General features: G+C 37.8%; 1 protein-coding gene across 1 annotated transcript in view; it reads left to right on the plus strand.

Annotated features, from left to right (window-relative positions):
• Positions 1–13,367, plus strand: part of LOC149921956 (unconventional myosin-Ie-like) — a 189,144-nt gene that overhangs the window by 149,842 nt on the left and 25,935 nt on the right. The window contains exons 6-9 of the mRNA XM_090162099.1: positions 968–1,057; positions 1,143–1,220; positions 2,169–2,253; positions 4,970–5,073. Coding sequence (XP_090018225.1) covers positions 968–1,057; positions 1,143–1,220; positions 2,169–2,253; positions 4,970–5,073 — 357 coding nt within the window. The remainder of the gene's footprint in view (positions 1–967; positions 1,058–1,142; positions 1,221–2,168; positions 2,254–4,969; positions 5,074–13,367) is intronic.

The raw sequence follows: 13,367 nt of genomic DNA on the forward strand, positions 1-13,367 counted from the left end.
TTTTTAAAGGACAATGTTTGATCCTTAGGAATAATAAAAGATAGTATTAGAATCTGGCCCTAGGCTTTTATCGATATATACTTTAGTTTCGACATCGAAAGATAGGTAGCGCTAGTGTAGCTATTTCTTTTTTATTTCAATATAAACTTAGTGGAAATTTACACAGATGGTGCTTCGAACTTAACAATTTTTTTACGTCTTGATTTAATAATTCAGCGATATTTTTCTTAAGTACGCGTGAGGCTAATCAATATATTAAAAATGTTAAAGTTTAAGAGCTTTGTGGGGGTTTAATATTCGCACGAATTGGCGCCATCTACAAATCACGAAAGAGCGAATTTTAAAAGATTTGGAATTTCCTTTACTAATCTGTCTTACGCAGTTATGACTCCGTTTAAATGCACTCGATAAAACCTACACATTTCTATATTTTAATCCTATAAAACACCTTTAAATTGGTAATTTAGTCCTATAATTTTTAATTTTTGATTCTTTAATTATCCTATAATTTTTGAAAATGTGATCCTATAATTATCCTATAATTTTGAAATTTTGATCCTATAATTTTCTTATAATTTTTGAAATTTAAATCCTATAATTATCCTATAATTTTGAAATTTTGATCCTTTAATTATCCTATAATTTTGAAATTTTTATCCTATAATTATCCTATAAGTTTTGTAATTTTGATCCTATAATTATCCTATAATTTTGAAATTTTGAATCCTATAATCCCTATATATTTCTGGTCACTATTGGCTGGGAACCTGCTTTAAGGAACCAATAAGACCATGACGGCGATTGGCGACGAGGAATATAGTCATTATATTAATACATTCGGGTTTAAAACAAACACTAAAACGATTTCTTCGCAACGCCGCGAGATGGCGCTGCCATAAGATAAATTCCCGGCCACTGAAGAGCGTTAAAGTAATTTGAAGTATACAAGATATTTTTTATATTGCAGCGAGTGAAGGACATAATTCTGGAGTCGAACCCGTTGTTGGAGGCGTTCGGGAACGCTAAAACGGCCAGAAACAACAATTCATCCCGATTTGTAAGTTTCGACGCTTCAAATTTATGGTCGCTCGTTTAAAGGGACGCTTTAATATAGCTCCGTATATTGCGCCCTCTATTTTCAGGGCAAGTACGTGGAAATCCAATTCAGTCGAGGCGGAGAACCCCACGGTGGACAAGTTTCCAATTTTCTCCTCGAAAAGGTGAGGTCTACCTTTATTTTTCTCTTGCTTTCCCGCCAGGCGGCGAGGTTTTGAAACTCTATACCTTCAGTACCGATTTATACCGTTAGATGGCACGGGTAATGTGGGAGGAGTCAATATTTGGAACCACTGATACCGTCTAATTAAGAACTCTACCTTAAACTCCTTTGTTATTATTCTTAATACAAAATAGATTTCTAGCTCAATTCAGTACCGATTTATACCGTTAGATGGCATGGGTAATGTGGGAGGAGTCAATATTTGGAACCACTGATACCGTTCAATTGAGAACCCAATCCTTAATGTTCGCATTTCCCTGCTGCTTGGTTTTGCCCTGTTGCAGCCTACTTCCAGGGGCTAGTAGGCCACACCTTAAAGCTCTCTGGCGCTCTTTTAACTCATCGTAGGAAAATGGGGAAAAACAGGCATACTTCTCAACTCACCCCCTACAACTCCATAAAATATTTGCACAACTTTTGAAACACCCTGTATATTTTGTTTTATATTTAATTTCCTACATGTTTATTATAAATTATGTTTTATAGTTATTTTCCTACATTTATATTATATATTATGTTTCATATTTATTTTCCTACATTTATATTATATATTATGTTTTATATGTATTTTCCTACATTTATATTATATATTATGTTTTATATGTATTTTCCTACATTTATATTATATATTATGTTTTATATTTATTTTCCTACATGTATATTATAAATTATGTTTTATATTTATTTTCCTACATGTATATTATAAATTGTTTTATATTTATTTTCCTACATGTATATTATAAATTATGTTTTATATTTATTTTCCTACATGTATATTATAAATTATGTTTTATATTTATTTTCCTACATGTATATTATAAATTATGTTTTATATTTATTTTCATATATATTATTATATTATATATGAGATATTTCTTTAAATTTTCAGTCTCGAGTAGTGAAGCAGAACCCCGAAGAAAGGAATTTCCACATTTTCTATCAGTTTTGTGCCGGTTTCACTGAAGAAATGAAAAGTAAGTATTTTCTACAGACCAAATAATGCCTGTCATTTGAATCCGTCGCAATCCCGTTTCCAATAAGGTTGCAAAATGCTCCAAAGAGTAACGGCAAAACGCGAAAAATTTAAACTACTCTTTTGAAATTACTTTGAAAGCTCTCACTATATTAAAAATATAGGTTTTTTTACTAGTATCTTTTATTTTAGTCTAAACACTCGATGCTTTTTCGTCCGTTCAACTGCGCGGTATAATTTTGCCAATTCAAGTTTCACTTTGAGCCGCTCTCACTTCGAAAACTGATCATGCTCTCGAAATATTTGTTAGATCTTTAATTATGGCGAATTACAAAACAATTGTACAAATATAATTAAATAATTAAATTACATTAATATTATTTAATATTTTCCAAATTTCAAATTCGTTCATATAAAATAACCGAGCGACATCTATCAATTATTACGAGCACCTTACTAAATTAAACGAAGCCCATAAAAATTGTTCAATTCCATCTCGTATTTTAGTTCCAAAAGCCGTCACCAGGAAGCGGCACTTACTTTTTATCGACAAAAGAAGCGCAATTTTGAGAAACTTTCTTTGATCAGATAACTTGGCTTAATTGGTCCCATATTTTGGTCCCAGAAGAGGGCGTTACGGTAGCCCAAATATTGGGAGGAGGGTCCCTAGATTTCAGGAAGAGGTACGTGGTTCGTTTCCGTGGCAACGGGATGCAGGTGTAAAAGGTCCTTCCTTTCGTCTCCGCCCGAACGACCGCGTCCATCTCGAAATACCCCCTCCAAGAAAATCACCAATTTTTACATCTTCCGACTGTCAAACGCAGCTGGGTTGCGCCACAGTCTCTTCTTCTAAGCCTTGGCCTAACCCTTGGCCCGACAAGCAGCGCGTTTTCCAAATCCGCACTCAGAACTCCGGCTTGATCAAAGACCTTTCACGCTTCTTTAATAACGTAATTGGCCGTAAATACAGATAGCTCGTTTTGTTATTATAATCTCCATAGTTATATTTACGGAGTGGGAGCCAAAACGACGTATGCCCAAATATACATAATATTATATACATAACTTAAAGGCCTAGGTTTTCTTCTGCCTGTTTTCCTTTAAGTTTACTTCCCGCCGCGCAAATATCCTGGTGGTAGGCCAACGCGGAACACGTTGGCCTACCACCAGGATATTTGCGCGGCGGGAAGTAAACTTAAAGGAAAACAGGCAGAAGAAAACCTAGGCCTTTAAGAAGAGAAAATCGATAATTTATCGTAGTCTAATTATCCTTTGACACAGGTCAAAAGTCAGTTTTAGGAAACCAATCAGAATTGATTTTTAAGGGGATAAGAGCTTACTGTTAGAGTATGAGGGAGATATAGAGCAACACTAAAATTCGTCATTACATTATTGTAGTATTGTTAATTTTCCGGAAAAATGCGGAAAAATTTCATCAACTACTGCGAACTCATCATCTCGTGAGAAAACCACTCGCTGCACCGGCGCAGGGTTGCCATCTTGACACTTTTCGCAAACTGAAGCGCGTGCGAAAACTTGGCAGTCCCAAAGAACTATAAATTTAGATTTCTACAATAATACATTTCATTAGACTTATTTTAGGCGTTCTCCCTATCAAGTATCTTTTAATAATTAAATGATTGTTAATTTTCCGGAAAAATAAAATGCGGAAAATTTTCCGCAAATTGGAAAAATAAAAATGTTTTTTACTTTTTATTGATATAAAATGTCTAATATCAGTAAACATACTACAAAACATTGATAGTGTTACATTTTTAATTGGTTTAAACTAGTCTAGATGTTTAGTTTTACTTTCAGATTCGAAAATCGAGGCGAAAATACCGCTTTATTTAAATTTGCAAACAATATATCAGACTAATCATGGAATGAAACTTTTTTTATTGTTATCGGAAAAAATACGGTAAAAATTTTCCGACTTACAACACTACATTATTGTGCAAACTTATTGACAGACTTGCTAGTTCTTATTTACATAAATAAGATCTCAGTTTCAAAATGATACTCTTATGTTGCAATACCATCGCCTACAATCTTATGTTGCAATATGGTTGCCTATAATCATTATGATGGGTTTTTATTTTTGAAGGCAGTATATTTTCTTATATTTTTTTGTATATAGCTAAGGTAACCTTAGTGAAAAATGTATTTTTCAAAATATAGCATTAATATAAATGCAATATTTTCGCAACCAATTAGATATCGTTATTTCACTATATGCAATAGTTTGTTCAAAAATTTAACTTATAAATAAGCAAAGCGTTGTATTACTTTTCATTTTACTTGGAGCCCGCAAATCGATTATAGCTGCCATAGAGGCTTCTCTAGTTATTATTATTATATGGTCCCAAGCCAGGTCGTTTACATTGTGCAAAATTTATAAAAATTTAAAGTCTGCCCAATTTTGAGACAAAATATTAACCTACACCTTTTAAAATCCTGGCGCCATCTGACGTAGGAACAAAGACGGAATTTTCCAAAATCACACGTTTTGGCGCGAAACAAAGTCTATAGATAAGGGGAAGGCTTCTACCTGAGCGCAAAGTGGGCAAAAACAGACACACCTTTAGGGTGTAGCTCCTTGAGTTTACACACTTGATCATTACCCAGAAATGGTAGCATCCCCCCCCCCCCCCCCACTTTTCTTTTTCGGAGCAGAGAGAGAGAATTTATTTTTTTACTTTTCTTTTGTGTCTTAGATACGTGCGGCATAACGACTCCGGAGTACTTCTTCTACCTGAACCAGAGCGGCTCTTTCAAGGTGGAAGGAACTAACGACGCGCACGATTTTCAAGAAACTTTGGTAATAATTCCCTACGCGTTTCTATCCCTACATGCCTTTGCACCGTTTGGTCCAAAATGCTTTACACGTTGAACTCTTAACTGCCCCCTTCCATGCCCCCTCAAGTACATAGAAAATATGGCGCCATCTACATTAATAAAATCAAACTAGAGGTCATTAAAAGGGGCTTCAATAAAATTATTCACTACTGATTTGCCTTCGTCACGAACATGCTGCCAGAACTTTGAATAGAAAAATGAACAGCTTTGGTAGTGTAAAGTACAGTAAAGAAAAGCCGTAGACAAACTTGTTGTACGTCCAGTAGCGGTAACACAAACTCTATATTGCACTTTGACGGGGATTTATTTAACGCGGATAATGTTTTAAAAGTCAGTCAGTTTTTATCAACTTTGAAGGTACTTCGTAAATGAATATTTAAAATATGAAATATTTTACGAATTATTAGGACTAAGAGCTTTGAAGGTTCTTATTAATTTCTTATTTATTTTAAATATTTAACGAATTATTGTTACAAATGGTGTGTCCTTTGGTGGAAGTTGTTTCAACTATATATACTATTGTGTCACGTAATACGTCAGACTCGCTTTCCCCGAAATTTCCCCTCTTTTATCATTATTGCACGGGAGCGCTATCTAGGTAACTTATTTATTAACTTTGTTAATAACATTCAGTAAATGTACCCATAATTTCAATAAACATTTACTGAAAATATTTTTCAATTTACAAAAGTAAATTAAAATTATTTTCATAATTAATAGAAATTTATCCAAAAAAAGGCGCTGTTGACAAATCAAGATAAAAGTCTGACGTATTGTAAAACACTGATATTGCGTTGTAATCCAACCTCCTAAAAGTTGAATAACCGTGATAAAGCCGTCTTTGAAAAGAAGCTATAGTAAAACTCAAAAGCGCTTCAAATTTATTGGACCGCGGATATTTTTCGTGTAACTTTGGTTATTTCCGCAAGTTTGTTTATTGTTGAGGATGATTTCCGACGAATCTATGCTCCATTTAAACCCTCGTAAAATCTTTTCTAACGCGTTTCTTACTACAAGAAAAATCTCTCTACAAGAAGACTGGGCGTGCTTTCCTCTCGGAGAAAATGATAGATAGTCCGCGGTTTCATATTGCTTGGAAATGGCTATCACGTAACTTTCCATTTTCTGATACGGAGGATAGTCTTTTAAAATCTACGTCTACTCTGTATTCACGCGCTTAACTTAAGCCTTAAAACCGTCTGGGAAGCTCGGAATTGTGCACTCTTCAGAAAAGTTACTTTGGGAAATCCTAAAAAGTTATAAGTCGTTTCAAAAATAGCAACCACACATATGTTATATGGAAATAGTTGGTACCTTGAATGGAATATTATTTTATCTTAGAATTTTCACCTAGTTAAGTCCTACTGAATACCACATAAAATCAGTGTTAAATTAAAATTACGTTGTGAAAACGAACACCGCGTCTAATCATAGAGTTGGCATTAACACCGTGTCCAATCGTAGAGTTGGCATTTAGACCGCGTCCAATCATAGTGTTGGTATTTACACCACGTCCAATCATAGTGCGGGCTTTACACCACGTCCAATCATAGTGTTGGGCTTTACACCGCGTCCAATCATAGTGTTGGTATTTACACCGCGTCCAATCATAGTGTGGGCTTTACACCCCGTCCAATCATAGTGTTGGTATTTACACCCCGTCCAATCATAGTGTTGGTATTTACACCGCGTCCAATCATAGTGTTGGTATTTACACCACGTCCAATCATAGTGTGGGCTTTACACCGCGTCCAATCATAGTGTTGGTATTTACACCGCGTCCAATCATAGTGTTGGTATTTAAACCGCGTCCAATCATAGTGTGGGCTTTACACCACGTCCAATCATAGTGTTGGTATTTACACCCCGTCCAATCATAGTGTTGGTATTTACACTGCGTCCAATCATAGTGTTGGTATTTACACCACGTCCAATCATAGTGTGGGCTTTACACCGCGTCCAATCATAGTGTTGGTATTTACACCGCGTCCAATCATAGTGTTGGTATTTACACCACGTCCAATCATAGTGTGGGCTTTACACCACGTCCAATCATAGTGTTGGTATTTACACCCCGTCCAATCATAGTGTTGGTATTTACACCGCGTCCAATCATAGTGTTGGTATTTACACCACGTCCAATCATAGTGTGGGCTTTACACCGCGTACAATCATAGTGTGGGCATTACACCGCGTCCAATCATAGTGTGGGCTTTACACCGCGTCCAATCACAGTGTGGGCTTTACACCGCGTCCAATCATAGTGTGGACATTACACCGCGTCCAATCATAGTGTGGGCATTACACCGCGTCCAATCGTAGAGTTGGCATTTAGACCGTGTCCAATCATAGTGTTGGTATTTACACCGGGTCCAATCATAGTGTTGGTATTTACACCGGGTCCAATCATAGTGTTGGTATTTACACCGGGTCCAATCATAGTGTTGGTATTTACACCGCATCCAATCATAGTGTTGGTATTTACACCGCGTCCAATCATAGTGTTGGTATTTACACCGCGTCCAATCATAGTGTTGGTATTTACACCGGGTCCAATCATAGTGTTGGTATTTACACCGCGTCCAATCATAGTGTTAGTATTTACACCGCGTCCAATCGTCCAGTCGCTGAAAAGCCGTCACGTCGAAAACCGGGTCAACGGTATGAGTACCAAAAAAGTGCCCAAAGGCAACGAATACTGTCTAGCCCGCCTTTGACTGGGCTGTCAAAGAGGATATACCCACGAATATCAAGCGGCCGATATTCTTTTTTACAACAAAGGAGAAGAATGCCAACAGGCGCAAACGCGTTGAAATGTTATTTTTAGATCAGTCTCTCTCCAATAAAGGCAATCAATAACGGGCAAACTCTATAAACGCCATGAAATATAGATAGAGTCGCTGCCAACTAATAGCCTGCTTGGGAACCGTCTTCGGCGCGGCCATGACAGGGGTAAGCAATATGACATGGACTCCGCGCTACGAGAAAAAGCGGTCCGCCAACCAAACAAAGAGAAGAAGATCAGATTCAATAATTCCTTCCCGGGGAGGCCACCAGGGGGCAGCGCTTTATTGCTTCCCGCGGAACGAAGAAAGGTCTCCGCCTTCCTCAATACTACGTTTCTCATCATCTACTGCGAACTCATCATCTCTGGAGCGTGAGAAAACCACTCGCTGCACCGGCGCAGGGTTGCCATCTTGACACTTTTCGCAAACTGAAGCGCGTGCGAAAACTTGGCAGTCCCAAAGAACTATAAATTTAGATTTCTACAATAATACATTTCTTTAGACTTATTTTAGGCGTTCTCCCTATTAAGTATCTTTTAATAATTAAATGATTGTTAATTTTCCGGAAAAATGAAATGCGGAAAATTTTCCGCAAATAGGAAAAATAAAAAAATTAAACACATATATTACTTTTTAAAGGTTTTTAATGTTTTTAACTTTTTATCGATATGAAATGTCTAATATCAGTAAACATACTAAAACAATAATATTGTTACATTGTTAATAAGTTTAAACTAGTCTAGAGGTTTAGTTTTACTTTATTATTCGAAAAAATTAGGCGAAAATACCTCTTTATTTAAATTTGTAAACAATATATTAGACTAATCATGGAATTAAAACTTTTTTTTATTTTTTTCGGAGAAATCCGGAAAATTTTCCGGCAAAGAGGCCTCGGTCATTTTCCGGAAAATTTTCCGACTTACAACACTAAATTAAAATGTTTGAAATATGGTGGTATAATATAGTGTAGCGGTGCCGGCTAACCCGAAAGTTTTACAAGCATACATAGAGAAATATGATCTCTCTCTCTCTCTCGCTCATTAAAAGCATCTTAAAATGTTTGAATTGAAATGACTAGATCACTTGGAACGATCTTGGGTAAAATGTTGTCTCGTGTACTGTTCTTAGCAGAGCTGTCTCAGTCTGCGAGTTCGAACACTGCGAACAACGCGAGCACATACCCGGGCGGACTATATTGATTCCGTGGCGGTATTTCGACAATGTCCACCTTCCGGTGACAATCTGTTGTAATATTAAGAATTTATTTATTATTAAGGTGTATTTATACTTGAAACTATTTTTAGCGTGCTCCCAATCTCCCTTACGCTCGAAAAGTAAACTCCAAAGTGAAATCAGCCCTAAAACGGACATCCTATGACGCGATTGAAGAGCTGGAGTATAATTTGATCAATATCGTCATTTTCCCTAATATAAATAAATACATTCTGGTTTCAAACAAACATTTGAAAGCGGCGTAAAAGTTTAATACATCTTAAAGGGACACACGGGCATTTGAAAAGAATTTGGGTTAAAATCGAGTAGCTCCTCCTCTTATGGACCTATATGGCCAATTGTATTCTACAGGAATCCATACCTTTACTTGGAATGCTTATCCTGCCGTATCCCGTATGGTAAGATCACTCTGACGGCTTTGGCCCCGCCTATGCGATAAAAAAAAATCCCTTCTGCGCGCTCCCCTCTCACGTTGTTGTTTGTTAAGTTAACATAGTGACGTCAAAAAAACCGTCAGCCACATCGAGACGAAAATCTGCCGCGAGGAGCATTCCAAGTAGAGGTATGGATTCCTGTATTTTAGGATTTCACTAAAGGGAATCTAGTAAAATTCAAACTAAGAAAGTTCTTTGAAAATAATATTCATCGTGGAAAAGGCGCCATTGCAAAGTTGCCAGAGTGACTTTTAGATTTGCAATTTCCACAAATAGCGTACGTGTCCTTGTTTTGAAATAAAAAAACCCTTGTTTTAAAAATTGTGGGCGTGGCTTAAAGATTGGCGTATTTTCAAGTAATTTGAACTAATCAAAGTTCTATAGTAAGGCCCGGAACAGACCCAGTTTAACAAACGCCTGATCGGGTTTGCCGATTCTCTAGGCGGTCTCAACATGTCTAATCTACCAATCAATCAAACTCAGTGTCATTCTAGGGAATAGATTCCTTCTACGTTAAAGGTGACACCTAGAGGTCTTAATCGATATAACGTGTACAGAGCTACACCACTACCAACTTTTATATTCAGTCCCAACTAAAGTGCAACTCGAAATTGGCTCGAGGGCAAGCCAAAGGTATTCGCCTATGACAAAGCTTTATTATCATAGTTATTATGCCATTACAGAAACCGCAAGGCCATCTATTTGACAAAAATAAAAGTATTTTCGTTTTAAAAAATCGATAAATCGAGAAAACAAAATTGTTCAAAATTCATTAAATGTTCCAGTTAATATAAAAATAGGAAGCTACGTTGGCCAATTTTGTAATAAAATATATCGGATAATAAAATGTTTAATTGCCAGAAGAACGCACTTTCAGCCTTTAAGATGTTCTTAATATTTTATGTTCGAAATCTTCATCACCCGGGTTCGATCCCAGCTTGTGGCACAGGGTGAAAACTCGGAATAGAGTAGTAGCACTCCGTAGCTTTGGCCATGGCCGCCATTTTGGTCGCAAATTTTTTATCTATAGGACGTCACAGTGCCATTACTCTATAGCTCCTTCTGCGTTGATTTTATAAAATGTCTTTACGCTTGCCTAGCTTGTTGAATTGTTGCCCTGGAATAGTTCAGCCAATGCCTAAGAATGAGTTCATAAACTCTTTAGTGGGAGAGAAAACGGATCCACAGCTAAAGCGGGGAGGCAACATTTCAACAAGATGGCCAAGTTTATTTTATAAAAAGAACTATTCTGCAATATATTTTCTGAGCGCGAATTTTTTAATATAAAATAAATAGTGATTACATGTGACTAACTAAGCAATTGGCAGCTCAATAAAAAAAGTTAAAAAAAGGTTACAAAAATGCTTCTAAAAGCGCTTCTAGGTGGCAGCTAGGAGCAACAAACACAACACCCCACACAAGGATAACGCAACCAGTCAAAAGTCGTGAATTTTCTTGTGTACATTTTTCATTGGTTCGACGTTTTAGCGCCTGCTGCCGTCGGAGGGGGGGAATTCGGAAATTGTCTTCCCCCTTTCCGTAAAAGGTTCAGCGTAAAGGCTCGTTCAGGAAATTTGTACACTACACTGCGTTAGCGTGTTTAAGGCTAGTTGTGTTCTCCTTGTGTTTGTTGCTCCTAGATGGCAGCAAATTCCGGGACCTAAATCGAATGGCGAGTTGTCCGCCGTCTATTGGCTTCCCGAAACCAGGTGTTTAAATAATTAATAGTCACGTGATTCCGAGAAGCCAATCAATGCGAGAAGCTCCTAATTTGCCACACCTTTTAGGCAAAATTTTGATACTTACGGAACTTGTTTTGATTATTACGCTAACGACATCTAGGGGGAGCGAATGCAACTAGACAGGAGCCGATAGGGGGCGCCAAAATTGCAGCTCGTCCCTGTGCTTGAGCTTAATTATGGGCCCCATAACCTCCTCTCGGGCCCCTAGGCTTGAGCTTAATTATGGGCCCCATAACCTCGTCTCGGGCCCCTAGGCTTGGGCTTAATTATGGGCCCCATAACCTCCTCTCGGGCCCCTAGGCTTGAGCTTAATTATGGGCCCCATAACCTCGTCTCGGGCCCCTAGGCTTGAGCTTAATTATGGGCCCCATGACCTCGTCTCGGACACCTAGACTTGAGCTTACTTACGAACCGCATGACCTCGTCTCGGACCCCTAGGCTTGAGATTAATTATAAACCCCATAACCTCGTCTCGGGCCCCTAGGCTTGAGCTTAATTATGGGCCCCATAACCTCGTCTCGAGCCCCTAGGCTTGAGCTTAATTATGGGCCCCATAACCTCGTCTCGGGCCCCTAGGCTTGAGCTTAATTATGGGCCCCATAACCTCGTCTCGGGCCCCTAGGCTTGAGCTTAATTATGGACCCCATAACCTCGTCTCGGGCCCCTAGGCTTGAGCTTAATTATGGGCCCCATGACCTCGTCAAGAGCATATTTCAGATTTCTTACATTTATCGATTTGCTTTCCACATGTTTATGTAGAAGTCAGACCGTGCTGTTCAGCTAACTGAATCTGATGAATTAATGAAACAGATTCAATTTGAAAACAGATTGCTGGCTGAGGGGGAATATTAAAGATTAACCTGACCTGAATAACTGATTACCTTCAGCTATCTAAAAATTACGACCTTAATAACCTGATCAGTTGGCCATTGGAGTAGAAGGAAAGTAAGGGCGAGACATCGATCCCGGGGTCGGGGTCAGGTTCGGGATCGGGGTCCGGGATTTAAGGGGTGAAATGGGGGTAAAATCATCGAAAAGTCAATGTATTTAGGGTATTTCTCGCGACGATTTGTTTTCTCATATATCAACATATTATGTCCAGGCCAACTTGTTCATATATCTCCGCTTATCTCGAAAGATACTTGAACGTATATCTTATCGCGTTTTATCGTACGGAATAAGTTGAAATGATGTAAAAAGTGATAACCTGAGTGGGAGATAGCGCGCGTGCGCGGATTTCCTGGGGCGCGGATTACCCGGGAGGCGCGGTTAATTTGAATTTAAGAGTGTTTTGACGTTATGGAATATGGGACGCGGTTAACGTGCGCGGATTGGGGCGCGGTTAATTTGAATTTAAAACATGGATTTGAGTGTTTTGACGTCATGGAATATTCGTTGTTAAAGTAGAATGGAAATATTTTTAAACTTCATTTTAATATCATTGTAGAATGCTTGACACTTGAACCTATCTCACGAGTATTTCTTTAAACGAATATTTTAAGTATGAGAAACGTATCGTTCTCAAGTATTGTAATTGAGGATCGGGTAAATTCCTATATACGTAACGCGATACACTTCGAAATGCGTATACGTAGAATGGAATTAATTTTAAACCGCGCGCGTGCGCGGATTACCTGGGAGGCGCGGATTGCCCGGGCGCGCGGTTAATTTGAATTTAAAACATGGATTCCCTCTCCGAAATAATTTATGTACCCAAAATTGGACCGCAAGTTTTTTTCTTTTAGGGGAATCTCTATGGGAGTTTAACATTACAATAAAGCTAATAGGTCCAGTTTGGGGTACTTTTGGTCCGAAATGGGGTACATAGGGCCGAAAATGGTGACTTTGGTCGTTTTAAGGGTACTTTTGGTCTATTTTGGTCCATTTTTGGGTACATCAGAAAAGCAGTTGGAAAAACGAAGAGCCTTATTTTTTTCCACCCATCTCCAAACTCCAAAAATTTATTGCTATAATTTATTTATCCCTTCCGTAGGTATAAAATAAGATAAAAACCACTTACCTATATTTTAATTACGGTAAATTAAAAATACTTAATTAGTG

This window comes from Leiobunum rupestre, chromosome 11 (assembly GCF_980474605.1).
Source record: "Leiobunum rupestre chromosome 11, qqLeiRupe1.1.hap1, whole genome shotgun sequence".
Classification (NCBI taxonomy): domain Eukaryota; kingdom Metazoa; phylum Arthropoda; class Arachnida; order Opiliones; family Sclerosomatidae; genus Leiobunum; species Leiobunum rupestre.